Source organism: Scyliorhinus torazame, chromosome 3 (genome assembly GCF_047496885.1).
Source record: "Scyliorhinus torazame isolate Kashiwa2021f chromosome 3, sScyTor2.1, whole genome shotgun sequence".
Taxonomy (NCBI): Eukaryota; Metazoa; Chordata; class Chondrichthyes; order Carcharhiniformes; family Scyliorhinidae; genus Scyliorhinus; species Scyliorhinus torazame.
The window spans coordinates 45,525,005-45,542,668 of record NC_092709.1 but is presented as its reverse complement, the minus strand read 5'-3'; the positions used below and the strand labels follow the sequence as shown (position 1 = coordinate 45,542,668).

Below are 17,664 nucleotides of genomic sequence, written 5' to 3'. Positions count from 1 at the left end.
TTTGGGTGGGTGGGAGAGGGGGTTTCTCCCAGGTAATATTTGTACAAACATAGGGGAGGGTTAATATGTGCAGGAGAAACACATTGTATAAGTTCTGTACTATGTTTGTTTGATATGTTTATGTTTTGTTTTGCTCTTTTGTCTTTTACTTTTCTGTTACGGGGGCGGGGGTTTAACTGGTTGAAAATTTTTGTTGGAAAAACTTTGAATAAACATTTTTTTTTAAAAAGAGAATTTATTTAGGTTGCCAACCCTCTGCTATTTACATCCTCAAACATTTGGATGGTAAATCGCACAGCCTGCGAGACGGCTCGCACTGGTTCAGTAATTGTAAGTGTGTCTTGTCCTGAAATTCAGTTTTTGGAAAGAAAAATGAGTGAGTCACACATAGTGATCAATTATAAAGGGAGTAATTGGCACTAAAAGACAGACAGCCTATCATACGAGATATTAAACCAAGATAGTAAGAGACACTATGCTTGATTCCACAGAACTCCAGAAGCTCCAGGACCAGAGAAGAGAAGAGAAGAGAAAGAAGAAGAACCATGAGGACATCCTCCGCGTGGCTCATAACCCTAATGGACAGTTGGTTGCGCGCGAACGCAAACCCCCTGACCTCAACTCCCCCAGCCGTTAATGTTTCACTTCCCCACAGTACCCAGAGCCCAGTCACAAGCGACACCACATCATCCTGGTGTGACAGGTTTATAACCTGGTACTCCCTGTCCTACGTGATAGAATCCCTGTTGGTATTGGCGATACTCTGCAGCATCGTGCAGACTATTCGTCTGAGAAAATGGAGAAGGAGAGCCTACCGCGCTCGCACCCCGGTATATAGGATCAGATCCCCGATTTTCGGATACGACCAGACCCCCGACCCCTGCAATCTATAATAAAGAGCATTCGTTTGCGATTTGTTGACAATAAAGAAATGTCCATGAGCAATTGTACAATCCTGAGCTTGACTGTCAAGCCAGGAAAATGAGTATAAAACTGCTATGATTTTGTTTGTATGGTTTAGGAAGTTAGTGTGATGAAATGTTTGAGTGAGTGTAGTATATTAAGGATAGTTAGAGGTTCCCATTTTCTTGTTTTGTAATGCATGTCCCTGTTTGACATAGTGCCCCTCAGGATTGTCAGTTAAAAATGTTTTTTGCATAGTTATGGTCAGTGTAGAGGCCATAGAAGAGTGCTCGCCGGGTCAGGGAATGAAAACCAACACAGTTCTGTGATCCTTCACGCTTCACGTTAGGATCACAAGGAGGGAGTGGAGCCACCTGGGTTGGCCAACTCCCGATGTAAAATGGAGAACAGCAAAGGCTGCAGGGAAATTAAGCCAACACAGGCAGAAACCAGCAGGTGCAAGTTTACTGTGTATTAAACTCTGCAAAAGCCCAGACAGCATCGATACAAGCAACCATCTGAATAATAATGTAGCAGCCATCTACATACTGATGAGCGATCCCCGGGAACAATCGCAACATTTGGGACGAACAAAGCTCAGCCAGACTCCCTGGCGCCAGCAGGAGCCAACACAAAAGAGGTTAACGCACACCTTAAGACCGCCAATCGATCAGGGAACCGCTCCAGTATTGGAGAAATCGAACCAAGCGATTGGAACGAAGTCCAATCACTTGGAACCAGGTACAGGGTCCGCCCCAAAAGGTGGGAAGCCCCTGGGGACTATAAAGTTAAGCCCCCAAGTTCAAATCATTCCTCTTGACAGGGTCACTCAGCAACGCAAACCAACCCTTGAGAGTGAACTGTCCAAGCTACCGCATCACTGAAGTAAGTCTCAAGTCAACGCTCGCTACGAGGTAGGCGCTCCTAGCTACCAGTCCATACCGGCTTTGAATCCCGCATTTTCAGAATGCGAACGAAAGGCCATTTGTTCCCCTGACCTGGTGGGCCAATCCGAAGCTAAGTATCGGCCTGTTAGTTGTAGAAGTAGCTTAGAAGTAGAATTTATGCATGAGTAGCGATTTACTGTGTATAATAAATGTGCTTTGATTTGAATCTTACTAACTGGTGTGTTGAGTTATTGATCATTACTTGAATTTGAACCTCCGGCGGTATCATAAAGATACCTGGTGACTCGAGAGCAAAGGTTATAAAACAGAGCCAATTGAACCAACCAAAAGTTAGCAACAGTTGATTGACCACGCTAAATTGCTACTTTATTGGAAAAACGTAATTGTATACACTAAATTTTTAAAAAAGATTATAAATCAGTGTACGGTGGTATCAAACCTTGTAATGGTCAGACCACACCTTAAAGTGCTGGAGGCCAAATGGAAAAGAGCTACGGGAATTGCCCCAGATCCAGGAATCTGAGTGATGGCCAGGTTTTCATGCCTGGAAAGAAAGCATCCGAGATGTGATCCTGCAGAGGTGCATAAGACTGCTATAGGTACAGAAATACCCAAAATATTATTTTGAACTAAAAAGTGAGAGTAACAAGAGAATGCAGGTTCAAAACAGTAAATTGCCATTCCAAATATTAAAATAAATGCTGGAAATCTTCTGTCGGATTGGCAGTATCTATGGAGAGAGGAACCGTGTTGAAGGTTTAGGTCGATGACCTTTCATCGGTACTGCCTTTTTCATCCAATTATCTCACCATCTTTAGCAACAGCTCGTGCAAAAAATGTGAAGTACAAAAAAAATTTTAAAGGCCAAATAAAATATTGCCTCAAATATATTGGCCAGGGATATTCATTATTGATGTATTTTATTAAACTAATTTGAGATTTTGAAGAAATCTGATGGGATGAATGTCTTTATTTGTCCCTCCTGTTTTTCTCTGATTCTGATATTTTCTTTGTTCTTTAACCACATCTCAGTCATGTTTCATTTTGCAACCAGATAGTCCATTTTACGCCTTAACTTTGTTCCGGAAAGAAGTCAAGAGTCCTGATCCCAGAGGTGATCTGTCTCACAGTTTAAGCTTCACATAGTCCTGATTCCAGAGACAATCCATCCCATATTTTAGCTGCCAGAGTGTAAAGAATGTGTTGTGTGTTTTCATCCGAATCCTGAATTTGTTCGTTGCTGAACCCAAGTCCTGACCTTGCTAAGCCTCTATTTCACATTTTATTTGCGTTCCTGGAGAAAGTCCACTTAAATCCATCTAGGTTACTGATTTGCCCACTGCAGGTACTAGTTTGATAAAATCAGAGTTTCCTTTCTTCAGCTCCCTCCTCCCACCCATCACCCCCAACCCCCCCCCCCCCCCCACTCCATTTAAACTACAGGCAAAAGCAGTCTCAGTGTAGCTAAAAGACTGCATGAGTGTGACTACCAAGAAGGAACAGGACAGAGAAAGAAGCTTTTGTTATGGGGAGCAGCTTCATTATCATGAGAACAACGAGACTGCTGAGATATCAATACTGGCTTCACACGACCTGAGTGTTTACAGTGGGGAAACTCTGGTATGAAAGTGATATGAAACCCAACTCTGAAGAGGTAAGTTTTCCTTTAAGTTCAGTTGGTTTAAATTTACCAACTTTACTGATGATGCCTCCAAATTAGTCTCTCAAATATTATGTTGTGAACAGCATCCACACCACTCTGATGTCCTAATCCAAGGCATGCCTGCAGAATACTCTTATTTAATTACCAGCTTTCATCCTGTGTGCTGGGTACCGCACATAGGGAGAGCATGGGTTTGAGTCAGACTCGGTGCATATAGTCGTTCAAGCCACTCTGTCATCGGGCTTTGATTCCAAAGTCACACCAAAATTTGGAACTAATCGTAGTGCACATCTGTAGTGTATGCTGTAAGTATTTTTCATCTATTAAAGTTGAAATGATACCAGAAAACCATGTTTTGTCAATTGAGGTTTGATTCCAGAGTGAGTCCATAATTCTGGTAAGAAGAAATGATCCATAATCTATTACTTGAGGCCAAGGGTGTGACAACTAAAAAAGTCTGTGTATTTATTCCAGCCCATGCAGTGAATCCAGGCCATATGTTTGCATTGACTATTTTGGTATCATGTTTCCCCCCCCCCCCCCCCCCCAGTTAGGTAGATTAATTCATGTGCTGGTTCTCAGCCTCGAGTGCTCTCAATCATGTAGACAGTCTGCGGTACTTCAGTTTTATGCTTGACTCCGATCCAATCTATGATAGTGGTCTCAGTTCTATAGTTAGTTGATCTATACCACGTTTTAGCCATGATCTAGGAGCTTGATAACTTCATGAAACCATGCTGGCTCCATTCAGTCCAATCCAATAAATATTCCACCACATGTTTTAATTGTGATCTGAACCTGTTCTGCGTTTTATTCCTGGTTGTGGTGTATCTGTACTCGATAATGCCCTGTCCTGTACCACCACCTACCCAAGTGCGTTCTTCTATGTATCCGTTCTGGTTCATTAGGTGTACTTTCTTGTTTGATTATTAATGCAAATTTGTTAAAGTGTAGTTTACATAGGATTAAGCCTCGGGCCTCTTGTGTAATAGATATTACCATGGGGACATTAGAAAATAATGTTTTCATACTTAAAGAGTAAAGTCGGGGGCGGGGGGGGGGGGGAGGAGGGGACTCTTACACCTTGGCCACTGCAAATGTATTCAGATATACTAGTTTTTATCATATCCTACGTGCTTTGTTTCAGTCTGAATAACTTAGGTGGATAACAACAACAACTTGATTTATATAGCAGCATTAACATAACATTTCCCAAGATGCTTCACAGAAGGACTTTTCACAGTAACTTCATTGAAGCCTACTTGTGACATTAAGCGATTATTATTATGTGACACTGAACCGCATAAGGCAGTATTAGGGTAGATGGCCCAAAGGATGGTCCAAAGAGATAGATTTTAAGGGGCATCTTAAAGGAGAAACGAAAGATAGAGATGTAGCGCAGTTTAGACAGAGAATTTCAGAGCTTACGGCATAGGCAGCTGAGGGCTTATCCACCAATGGTACACCAATTAAAATTGGGGATGCTCAAATGGCCAAAATTAGAGGGATGCAGATATCCTGAGGAGATTGCAGACATAAGGGGGGGAGGGATTCTCTGGTGCCCGACGCCGATATTGTAATCGGCGATTGGGCGGAGAATCCCTTTTTACGACTGAATCGGGGGTGACGCCTGTTTTCGGACGCTCCACCTCATCCAAAACGGCGTCATCGGGGAGTACGCCGCACGCCGTTGGGACGGCTTCAGGACATCACCTGAAGGCCCCCCCTCGATGCTCCGCCCCCGATGGGCCAAGTTTCCGACGGCGCAGTTCACTGCTCTCAGTTTTCGTTAACCTCTCGTGGCAGCTGCGGACTGTGTCCAGTGGCGCCACAGTCGGGAGGGAGCCGTGCCGCTGGCCGGGGGGGCTTCAGTGAGGGCTGGAGGGACTGGTGGAGGGTGGTCCAGGAGTGGCGAGGGTGGGGGGTCCAGGGGGGCACTGTCTGGCAGGTCAGGTCCCCATGCGGCTGGCGCCATGTTGTATGGCGCGACCGCTGCAGGTCGTCGCTGTGCGCATGCGCGGCCACGGACCCGGCTATTCTTCGGCTATTTTTGCCGCTGGAGCCGGGAGTTTTACCCGGCACCGCTGCTAGTCCCTCACCGGTCCCGGAAATTGATGAGGGTTTGGGGCCAATTTTGGCATCGTAAAACGCCACTGTTTCCACGCTGGCGTCGGCACTTAGTCTCAAAATCGGAGAATCCAGCCCAAGGACTTTGATTCTCTGTTCCTTCACGCAGGCGGGTTTCTCCATTCCCACTGTAGTCAGTGGAGATTTGTCTGAGCACCAAAATTCTCAATCCTCTCTGGCAGCGGTAGAGAGGCGGACTCACAGTGGAGAATCCCACCCAAGGACTTCAGTAATATCATCCAACATGGGACGAGGCCATGGAAGGATTTGGAAACGGCATGGCAGCACGGTGTCACATTGGTTGGCACTGCTGCCTCACAGCCCCAGGGACCCGAGTTCAATTCCAGCCTTGGGTGACTCTCTGCGTGGAGTTTGGATTGGATTGGATTTGTATATTGTCACGTGTACCGAGGTACAGTGAAAAGTATTTTTCTGCGAGCAGCTCAACAGATCATTAAGTACATGGGAAGAAAAGAAGATACATAATAGAGCAACACAAGGTATACAATGTGACTATATTAGCACCGGCATTGGATGAAGCATACAGGGTGTAGTGTGAATGAGGCCAGTCCATAAGAGGGTCATTTAGGAGTCTGGTAACAGCAGGGAAGAAGCTGTTTTTGAGTCTGTTCGTGCGTGTTCTCAGACTTCTGTAATCTCCTGCCCGATGGAAGAAGTTGGAAGAGTGTGTAAGCCGGGTGGGAGGAGTCTTTGATTATGCTGCCCACTTTCCCCAGGCAGCGGGAGGTGTAGATGGAGTCAATTGATGGGAGGCAGGTTCGTGTGATGGGCTGCGCGGTGTTCACGACTCTCTTAAGTTTCTTGCGGTCCTGGGCCGAGCAGTTGCCATACCAGGCTGTGATGCAGCCTGATAGGATGCTTTCTATGGTGCATCTGTAAAAGTTGGTAAGGGTTAATGTGGACATGCCGAATTTCCTTAGTTTCCTGAGGAAGTATAGGCGCTGTTGTGCTTTCTTGGTGGTAGCGTCGACGTGGGTGGACAAGGACAGATTTTTGGAGATGTGCACCCCTAGGAATTTGAAACTGCTAACTATCTCCGTCTCGGCCCCGTTGATGCTGACAGGGGTGTGTACAGTACTTTGTTTCCTGAAGTCAATGACCAACTCTTTAGTTTTGCTGGCATTGAGGGAGAGATTGTTGTCGCTGCACCACTCCACAAGGTTCTCTATTTCCCTCCTGTATTCTGACTCGTCGTTATTCGAGATCCGGCCCACTATGGTTGTATCGTCAGCAAACTTGTAGATGGAGTTGGAACCAAATTTTGCCATGCCGTCGTATGTGTACAGGGAGTATAGTAGGGGGCTAAGTACGCAGCTGTGCGGGGCCCCGGTATTGAGGACTATTGTGGAGGAGGTGTTGTTGTTCATTCTTACTGATTGTGGTCTGTTGGTCAGAAAATCGAGGATCCAGTTGCAGAGTGGGGAGCCAAGTCCTAGGTTTTGGAGCTTTGATATGAGCTTGGCTGGGATTATGGTGTTGAAGGCAAAGCTGTAGTCAATAAATAGGAGTCTGATGTAGGAGTCCTTGTTGTCGAGATGCTCTAGGGATGAGTGTAGGGCCAGGGAAATGGCGTCTGCTGTGGACCGGTTGCGACGGTATGCGAATTGCAGTGGATCAAGGGGTTCTGGGAGTATGGAGGTGATGCGCTTCACGATCAAGCTCTCGAAGCACTTCATTACGACTGAAGTCAGGGCTACCGGACGGTAGTCATTGAGGCACGTTGCCTGGTTCCTCTTTGGTATGAAGGTGGTCTTCTTGAAGCAGGTGGGGACCTCGGAGTGGAGTAGGGACAGTTCAAGATGTCCGCAAACACCTCTGCCAGCTGGTCCACGCAGACTCTGAGTGCACGACCAGGGATCCCATCCGGGCCCATCACCTGCCTAGGGTTCACTTTCAGGAAGGCCGATCTGACCTCGGAAGCTGTGATGGTGGATATGGGTGAGTTATGGGCTTCTGGGGCACTCGACAGCGGATTGTTGGTTACCTGCTCGAACTTATATGATGCATTGAGTTCATCGGGAAGGGGTGCGCTGCTGCCGGAGATACTGCTCGGCTTCGCTTTGTAGCCCGTTATGTTGTTTAGTCCTTGCCACAACTGCCGAGAGTCTGTCTGTGACTCTAGCTTGGTTTGATATTCTCTCTTGGCACCTCGGATGGCTTTGTAGAGGTCGTACCTGGATTTCTTGTATAGGTCAGGGTCATCTGACTTGAACGCCTCAGATATGTCCTTCAGTAGGGAGTCAATCTCGCGATTGAGCCATGGTTTCCGGTTGGGGAACGTACGTGCTGCTTTCTTTGGCACGCAGTCGTCCACATATTTGCTGATGAAGTCTGTGACAGTGGTGGCATACTCATTTAAGTTGGTCGCTGAGTTCTTAAATATGGACCAGTCCACTGTCTCTAAGCAGTCACGTAAGAGCTCTTCTGTTTCCTCAGACCAGCACTGCACGACCTTCTTAGTTTGCACGTTCTTCCAGTGTCTGCATGGGTTTCATCTGGGTGGTCCGGTTTCCTCCCATAAACCAAAGATGTGCAGATTAGGTGGATTTGCCATGATCAATGCGAGAGGTTGTGGGGATAGAGCAGGGGAGTGGGCCTAGGTAGAATGCTCCTTCAGAGGATTGGTGCAGATCTGATGGGCCAAATGGCCTCCTTTTGCACTGTAGGGAAAACAAGGGTAGAAATTTTAAAATTGCTTAAAGCTATGGGTGAAAGGGATGTGTTGCGATTAAGGACGTGGGCAGCAGAATGTTTGATGGTCAAGTTTATGGAGGATGGAATGTGAGAAGCCAGTCAGGAAACCTTTGGAATAGTCCAGTTTAGAGGTAACAATGACATGGATGAGGGTTCTATCAGCAGAGGAGCTGAGGTGAGGCAGAGTTGAGCGATGTTGAGCACCCCCCTGTGTCTCCTCCACAGATCCTTAGGGCCACCGCTACCACCGGACTTGAGGAGTAGCGCGCCGGCGAGAACAGCAGCGGTGCCGTTACGAGTGCCTCTAAGCTGGTGCCTTTGCACGAGGCCGCCTCTAACCGCTCCTACGTTGATCCCTCCCCCAATACCCATTTCCTGATCATGACTATATTAGCCGCCCAATAGTAGCTGCAAAGATTCGGCAGCGCCAGCAACCCCCCCCCCCCCCCCCCCCCCCCCCCCCCCCGCGGACTGCGCTCTAGATCCAGTCCCTTTATTCGCGGGGTCTTATTTGCCCATACATGCCCAAAATGATCTTGTTCACCTGCTTAAAGGACTTAGGAATGAAGATGGGAAGGCACTGGAAGACAAACAAAAATCTGGGGACGACCGTTATTTTAACGGTCTGCACCCTCCCCGCTAGAGAAAGCGGGAGCATGTCCCACATTTTAAAGTCCCCCTCCATCTGCTCTACCAACTGGGATAAGTTAAGCTTGTGGAGGGCATCCCAGTTCCGAGCCACCTGTATACCTACGTACCAAAAGCTCTTCTCCACCAGTCTCTTTTCCTGCCCTTTAGCTTGGATCACGAACATCTCGCTTTTCTTCTCGTTTAAGTTGTACCCCGAAAAATTGCCGAAGTCCTTCAAAATCTCCATGACCTCCCCCATCCCCTCTACTGGGTCCGAAATATACAGGAGCAGATCATCCGCATAAAACGAGACCCGATGCTCCTCCCCTCCCCCCGAACCAACCCCTGCCAGTTCTTTGAAGCCCGCAGCGCTATGGCCAATGGCTCTATTGCAAGGGCGAATAATAATGGAGAGAGGGGGCACCCCTGCCTCGTCCCTCAATGGAGCCTAAAATATTCCGACCTCACCCTGTTCGTGCATACACTTGCTATGGGGGCCTGATAAAGTAGTTGGGCCCACCCTATGAATCCCTCAACGAATCCAAACCTTCTTAGCATTTCCCACAGGTACTTCCATTCCACCCGGTCAAAGGCATTCTCTGCATCCACCACAGCCACTACTTCTGCCTCCCCTCCTTCTGAGGGCATCATAATAATGTTTAGGAGCCTCCGTACATTGGAGTTCAGTTGCCTGCCCTTGACGAAGCCTATCAGATCCTCCCCTATCACCCCTGGGACACAGTCCTCAATTCTAGCGGCCAAAATCTTGGCCAGCAATTTGGCATCCACGTTCAAGAGCGATATCGGTCTATAGGACCCACATTGTAGCGGATTGTTCTCCCATTGAGAATGAGTGAAATCGAAGCCTGTGACATTGTTGGTGGGAGGGGCCCTCTTTCTTTAGCCTCGTTAAAGGACTTTAGCAGGAGTGGTCTCAACAGTTCCAAACATTTATTGTAGAATTCTACAGGATAGCCATCCCACCCAGGGGCGTTGCCCGACTGCATACTCCCTAGGCCCTTAACAATCTCCTCCAACTCTATTGGGGCCCCCAGTCCCTCCACCAGGTCCTCTTCCACCTTTGGAAACCTCAATTGGTCCATGAATTGCTTCATCCCTTCCCCTCCCGCCGGGGGTTCTGACTCGTACAGTTTACCATAAAACACCCTGAAGACTTTGTTCACCCCCTCTGGGTCCATGACCGTATTACCATCCTTATCCCGAACTTCCCCAATTTTCCTGGCCGCCTCCCTCCTACGAAGTTGGTGCGCCAGCATTCTACTCGCTTTCTCCCCATATTCATAGACTGCCCCTTTTACCTTCCTCAGCTGTGCTACCGCCTTCCCAGTGGTCAGCAGATCAAACTCCCCCTGCAGTCTCTGGCGCTCCTTCAATAGCCCTGTCTCGGGGATCTCCGCGTAACTCCCGTCTACTCTGAGTATCTCCTCAACTAGCCTTTCTCCATCCGAGAACACGCGAGCCCTCTTGACCGGCCCATTCAGTCTCTTCACATTCCACGTGATCAGCCTGGACGCGGGGTTAACCCCCCCTCCCCTGCCGACTAGCCATCCCCTTTTTTCGGCCAGCCACGAGCCCGTGTCTCCCGCTTACTTGAGCCCTCCCATTGGAAGACCCGCCCCCCCCGACTCTCCATCTGTTCCCCCAAGTTGACTCCTTTTCTGTCAGTAAAGCAGCAACCCACCCCCCACCCCCCCAACAGCCCCACGATCCCAATCCCCAAGTCAAGCACCAGCTTAACACTAACTCTCCCCCCATTACGCTGTAGCCACCTGGGTTGGCCACTTCCCGACTTAAAATGGAGATCCGCAAAGACTACAGGGAAATTCAGCCAAGCCAGGAAAAACTAGCAAGTGCAAAGTCTCATGTGTATTAGAACTTGCAGAAGCCCAGACAGCACTGAAACTTACAGCCATCTGCATACTAATGAGCGATCCCCGGGAACAATTGAAACATTTAAGGTGAATAAGGCCAAGCCAGACTCCTCGGCGCCAGCAGGAGCCAAGACAAAGGAAAGCCAACGGACACTTAGGGACCGCCCAGTGATCAGGGAACAGCTCCAGTATTGGAGAAATCGATCCAAGTGATCGGAACGTAGTCCAATCACTTGGAACCAGGTACGGGGTCCGCCCAAAGCCCCTGGGGACTATAAAATAGAGTCCCCTAGTTCAATTCGTCCTTCTTGACAGGGTCACTCAGCAACTCGAATCAACCCTTGAGAGCGACCTGTCCAAGCTGCCGCATCAACCAAGTAAGTCTCCAGTCAACGCACGCTACGAGATAGGCGCTCCTAGCTACCAGTCCATACCAGCTTTTGAATCCTGCAGGCTCAGAATCGAACGAAAGGCCATTTGTTCCCCTGACCTGATGGGCCAGTACTGAAGCTAAGTATAGGCCTTTTAGTGATAGAGAGTAGTCTAGAAAGTAGAGTTTATGCATGAGTACTGATTTACTGTGTATAATAAATGTGTTTTGATTTGAATCTTACTAATTGGTGTGTTGAGTTATTGATCAGTACTTGAACTTGAACGTCGTGGCGGTATAAAGATACCTGGCGACTCTAGAGCAAAGGTTATAGAAACAGAGCAAATTAAGTAAAGATACAACGGGCAACATTTAAGAGCCAACCAAAAGTTAGCAACAACGCTTCCGGGAGTCAGCTGACCCACGCTGACCCCGGACGCTCTCGCCTCTGTCTCTGATCATCCTGTTGCCTCGTTATTCGGGCCCCTCCCTTCCTATGGAAAGCCCAATTTAACTGCCTTTACAGCCCCCAAAGAATATTTTCCACACACCCCCGCCCCCAGTGGTAGAAAAAAAAACCCAGGCGCTAACCCGGCCCCACAAAAGAAACGGCTCCAGATGCCTGAAGAGCAGCCCTATGTATAGGGCCCCTCTCTCCCCTCTGCGGCCGAACTCCACAAAAGCCGAGAACATGGTCAGAGAAACAGGGAACAAAAAGGGAAACAACATAACATAGCTCCCTCCGGCTATCAAACAATTAACATTACTCCCAATCTTATGTTAGGGCAGCATCATGTTACCCCTCCCCACCAGAGCGTTTCGTCCCAGTGTTGCTGTCCTTTAGCTCGAGTCCAACTTTTCCTGTTTGATAAATGTCCACGCCTCGTCCGGTGTATCAAAGTAGTGGTGACGATCTTGATACGTGACCCAAAGCCTCGCCGGATGCAGCTGTCCGAACTTCACCCCTTTGTTGTGGAGGGCCGTCTTAGCACGGTTGAATCCAACGCGCCTCTTGGCCTGTTCTGCTCCCAGGTCCTGGTAAATGCGAATTACGCTGTTCTCCACCTGCTGCTCCGCTCCTTTTTAGCCCATAGCAAGACACGTTCCTTGTCTGAGAAGCGGTGAAATTGTACCACCATAGCCCTCGGCGGTTCGTTAGTTTTGGGCTTCCTTGCAAGGACTGTGTGCGCCCCGTCCAGTTCCAGAGGCCGAGGAAATGCCCCCGTCCCCACCAGGGTCCTCAGCAACATGGTCACAAATGCACTCGCATCCGACCCCTCCACACCCTCAGGGAGGCCCAGAATTTGCAGATTTTGCCTCCTGGACCTGTTTTCAAGGTCTTCCAACCTCTCCTGCCATCTCTTATGCAAGGCATCATGCGCCTCCACCCTGACGGCCAGACCAAGTATCTTGTCTTTGTTATCCGAGACCTTTTTCTCGATCTCCTTGATTGCCTTTTCCTGCATCTTCTGAGTCTCAACCATCTTCTCCATTGAGGTCTTCATCGGGGCCAGCATCTCCGTTTTCAGGTCAGCAGAACAACTTCTAAGGAACTCCTGCTGTTCCCGTGACCACTGGGCCCACGCTGCCTGATCCGAGCCAACCGCCATTTTGTGCTCCCGCGCCCGTTCCACCCGCTTCTCGGTATTTGCTTGTTTCGCCGTCTTACTCCTGGTCCCTTCCATAAACTGATGCGAGGAGCCTTCCAGTGTTGTTTGACTGCCGAATTTTGCCGAGGAGGAGCCGCTAAAATCCTTAAAAGGGCCTGTTAGTCCGTTCGCGGCGGGAGCTGCTGATTTCGCGACCTACCCGCGCATGGCCGTCACCGGAACACATTTTGGATTTTCAATCCTATTACAGTACACCCTGGAAAAATCAAGCTCATTGTGTCTTGTGTTTTAATTTCTATCTTGTTGGAGTGATGTGTCCAATCTTTTTGTGACAGTGAAGCTGCTTTATGCCCTGTCCTGTTGATCGACCGTATCCAAAGCACTAGTCTTGATCCTGTAGATCGCACCCCAATATAAACTTATCCAGATGCCGACATGTTGTTGTATGCGATCCTGTAGCATCTCATATTTTACTTTTGATTTATAATGTAATATTATGTACTCTAGTTTATTCTCAGTCTTATAGAACGTCTTTGATTCTTTTCATTGCCCGTGAATCTTACAGAACTAATGTTTCCTCTGTTTTCATTGATGTCATATAAAGAATAATTGTCTTTTTTCTTTCTTTCTATTATTACATAGTTATGACACAGTCTGGTATTCTTGTCTGCATCCTGAAGGCTTGATTTTGTACCCTTGTTATAGTTCAGTTCTTCTGTGCTGAATGTCCACTCTTACAAATTTATATTCTTCCATGGGCGGAATCTTACAGCCCCGTTGTGGCGGGGGCAGGGCTGCTCAAAACTTCAATGGCTTCGGCAGGACCGGAAAGTCCCGCTGGTGGGAAGGGATGGAAAATTCCGCACCATGGTTTCTATCAGTCGCACAGATTTGCATGATCCATTCTTTTTGCTTTGGTCGTGCGATCTGCAGTGCTCTGAATTTTTCTTTTTAGCCCCGACATCTTAAAGCTCTACTGTGGATTTTAGTCCCAACCTGTCAAGTTACATTGAGTGGAGAGTACAGAAACAGGCCATTCAGTCCAAATGGTCTATGCTGGCATTTCTGCTCCACAAGAGCCGCCCATTGTACTTCATCTAACCTTATAAGCATTTCCTTCTTTTCCTTTATGCCCCATGTGTTTATCCAGTATTTCCTTTAATGCATCCATGCAAATTGCCTCAATTACTCCATGTGGCAGTGAGTTTCACATTCCTTCCACTTGTTGGATTATGCCATTTCTTTTGAATCCCCATTTGGATGTTTTCTTTACTACCTTATTATTGATGGCCTTTGCAATCACTCTCTGCTGTGGGGGTTTGATACCATACACTGTATCAATTTCTTTAGTCCTTATCTTGTAAAGAGTTTTTCTTCACTAATCTAGCATTTTACCCAGCTCCTGTAAAATCAATTAATTTGGTTTTTATTCTGCAAAATTCCTTAATTATCTCTCTTCTTGACCTTAATCTTATAAAATTGCTCAGTTCATGACTTATCAACTCATTTTTTTCACCTTCTGCAGAAGGTGGTGACTCCCGCTGAGGTGTGGACCAGTTATTACCAGCACTGCTCAATTGTCCTCTGATATTTGCCAGTTTTAGTGGTAAGAATACAGGAATTGCAGCAAGATAGAGCATGGGAGCCTCCTACTTACAGATTATTGAGATACACGCATTTACTATCAGTGATTGTTATTTTAATATATAACTAAATAATTTCAGTAATGAAAAGTTCGCTAAAATATTTTATTCAACAACAATAACATCAAGGTGAAAGCAAATTACTGCAGGTGCTGGAACCTGGAACACAAATAGAAAAAAATGGACAATCTCAGCAGGCCTGGCTGTCTCTGTGCAAAGAGAAGGGAGCTAACGTTTCGGGTCTGGATAACTCTTTGCCAAAGTTCAATAACATCAAGTTGCATTCATTTGGTGCTTTAACACAGCTTATTGATTGCAGGGATTGAAACATGGAACTCTGGGAAAGCTGGGTGTGAATTTGGAGGCAACGACAGATTCGAGGACTTAAGAGAGGAAAGCGAGGTTGTAGAGGGGAGTGGAGGGGGGGTGGGTGGCAGTTTGTAGCAATGGAGAAATCAACAGGTTTTTTTTGAGGAGAGAAGTTATTCCTACTTTGATGAAGTGGGGCAGTGAGAGGGGTGGGGTGTTCTCTCTAGGAGAGAGAACCATGAAGAATATCAGGTAACGTGAAAGCCAAGCTGGACAGTGGTTTAGTGGAAATAGGGTTGAAGTAGCAGGAGGTGGGTTTCATGGACAAGGTGAGCTCAGAGAGGGCATGAGGGACAATAGGAGAGTAACTGGAGAAAGCAGCATGGTCAGAACTTAGGTGGGGGAGAGTCTTACAGAAAGTTAGTTCCTGTGGGCAAGGGCAAGAGAGGGAAGAGGCAGAGCCAGCTGCTTGGATGGCCTCAATCTTAGTGACAAAGAAGCACGTGAAACCTCGCATTTGTTGTTGAAGGTGAGGGCGGAGGATGGTGTTGGATTTTTGTTGCATTGATCACACTCATGCAGAGTACAGTGCCCAGAATCACAGTTTATGATCAGTACAGGGTAGGGTTTCATAGCCATTCACAGAGCATGCTGGGAACAAGCGGCGAATTCCTTTCCTGCATTGACGTAATCGACCTGATTAATACCGATAATCTGTTTCACAAAGGAAAGGTGGCATCTTCTGATGGAAGTACTCAATAGCTCTGGGTGCTCTACCTTTCCCAGCTCATTGAACTGCGACCTCGTGCTCTTCCTTTCCCCGTCTATGGAAGAAATTTAAACAAAACCTTCTCTGACTGGACACTGCTGCAATTTGTACAGAAACCGACTGGTGTTCTGCTTTTGAAGCACGCCTGTTTAAAAATTAGAGTTTTAAATATTTGAATTAAGCAGAGCATATTGTTGATTGTAAGACCAGCTGGGATGTTATGAATTCAATAGCAGGAATCGGCTGTGTCATGATATGCACTCATGTCCATAATGAGATACAGACAGGCAGTGACAGACACCCAGTACAGCCAATCAACACACAGGACAGAACACAACCAATCACCAGGCAGAACACTAGAGGGTGGTCTCCCACTATAAACCACACGAGGCATCAGCACTCTGTCTCTTTCAACTTGTGACAACTGTAGTGACAGTCAGGGTGTATATATCAGTTAGCACCTTCTACACGTGGCTCAGAGCTAGTCTGGTCTAGTTAGTTATAATAAGCACGCTTAGATTAGTAGAGTGTCAAACTCACAGCGAACTGTGTGCACTGCTTAACAAGTTCAATAAAGCGTATTGAACCAACATCACAGTTTGGAGTCTACTTTCAAGTACAACTGCATCCAGTTGCAGTCCGTGTTACCCCAGGGTGAATAACACAACATGGTACCAGTAGTCTACTTTCTCTAAGTGGCTTACCTCGAGTGATTCCGTGATGACCAGCGAGTGCCTTCCAGCGGCATGGAGAAGATCCGGGCCCCTCCACAGCTACGGATCTCTGGCAACCATGTTACCCCAGGGTGAATAACACGACAGGCTGTGGTTCAGTTAGTAGCACACTTGGCAGAGTCAAAGGTTTTGTGCTAAGTCCCAATCAAGAGACTTGAGTGCAAAAATCTAGGCCAGGACTCCAGTGCAGTGCTGAGGCAGTACTACACTGTCAAAGGTGCCACCTTTCAGATGGAGATGCTAAACTGAGACTTTTGCTGCTCTCTAAGACCACATGAATCTATTTCAAAGAAGAGCAAAGGAATTATTCCAGTATCCTGACCAATATTTATCCCTTAATCAGAGTAATTAAAAGCCGATTATCTGGTAATTACCATATTGCTGTTTGTGGGAGCTTGCTTTGTGAATGCTGTGATTCCTACAACAGTGACTAAACTTCAAAAGCGCTTCATTTTCTGTAAAAATGTTTAAGGTTCTATGTAAATGGAAATCTTTCTTTTATAAACACGCAGTCTTCTCACCTGTACTTTTAAGTATTCAGAACGCTAATTTTAAACAGGAATGCCTTTAAAGTGCTTATGGGTGGAATGCGTACAGCTGGTTTTACAGTTTACAGCATACTCTTCTTGCTGTCAGTGATGTTCGACTATTGAGATATTTTTGTGAGTTAAAAGATCTTTTGAGTGGAATAAAAAACGATCAATGCAGATATGTTAATCAGTTACGATTACGGCCAAATAGGCGCCTACCCAAATCAATCAATATGACCGCAATCCACTCTACACCTTCAGTCACTCTTACTTCTTTCTGCTTCAAATGTCTGACTAGGTCCAATAAATATTCTAATTAATTATGTTGCTGAATTTATGATCTATTTTAATGTGCCAATATTTTCCCTTACCTTTTCTCCCCAAATCTTTCTCCCCCTCTTTTCTTAGTTACATTCAGGGAAGCCATAGAACATAGAACATAGAAAATACAGCACAGAACAGGCCCTTTGGCCCACGATGTTGTGCCGAACCTTTGTCCTAGATTAATCATAGATTATCATTGAATTTACAGTGCAGAAGGAGGCCATTCGGCCCCCTGAGTCTGCACTGGCTCTTGGAAAGAGCACCCTACCCAAACTCAACACCTCCACCCAACACCAAGGGCAATTTTGGACACTAAGGGCAATTTATCATGGCCAATCCACCTACCCTGCACATCTTTGGACTGTGGGAGGAAACCGGAGCACCCGGAGGAAACCCACGCAGACACGGGGAGGACGTGCAGGCTCCGCACAGACAGTGACCCAAGCCGGAATCGAACCTGGGACCCTGGAGCTGTGAAGAAATTGTGATATCCACAATGCTACCGTGCTGCCCTTAAGAACAAATAAATCTACACTA

At 47.0% G+C, this 17,664-nt stretch overlaps 1 protein-coding gene across 1 annotated transcript in view; it reads left to right on the top strand.

The window, feature by feature from the left end:
- The first annotated feature begins 3,239 nt into the window (after positions 1-3,239).
- maml3 (mastermind-like transcriptional coactivator 3) overlaps positions 3,240-17,664 on the top strand; it is a 665,132-nt gene continuing 650,707 nt past the window's right edge. The window contains exon 1 of the mRNA XM_072495605.1: positions 3,240-3,465. Coding sequence (XP_072351706.1) covers positions 3,445-3,465 — 21 coding nt within the window. The 5' untranslated portion in view covers positions 3,240-3,444. The remainder of the gene's footprint in view (positions 3,466-17,664) is intronic.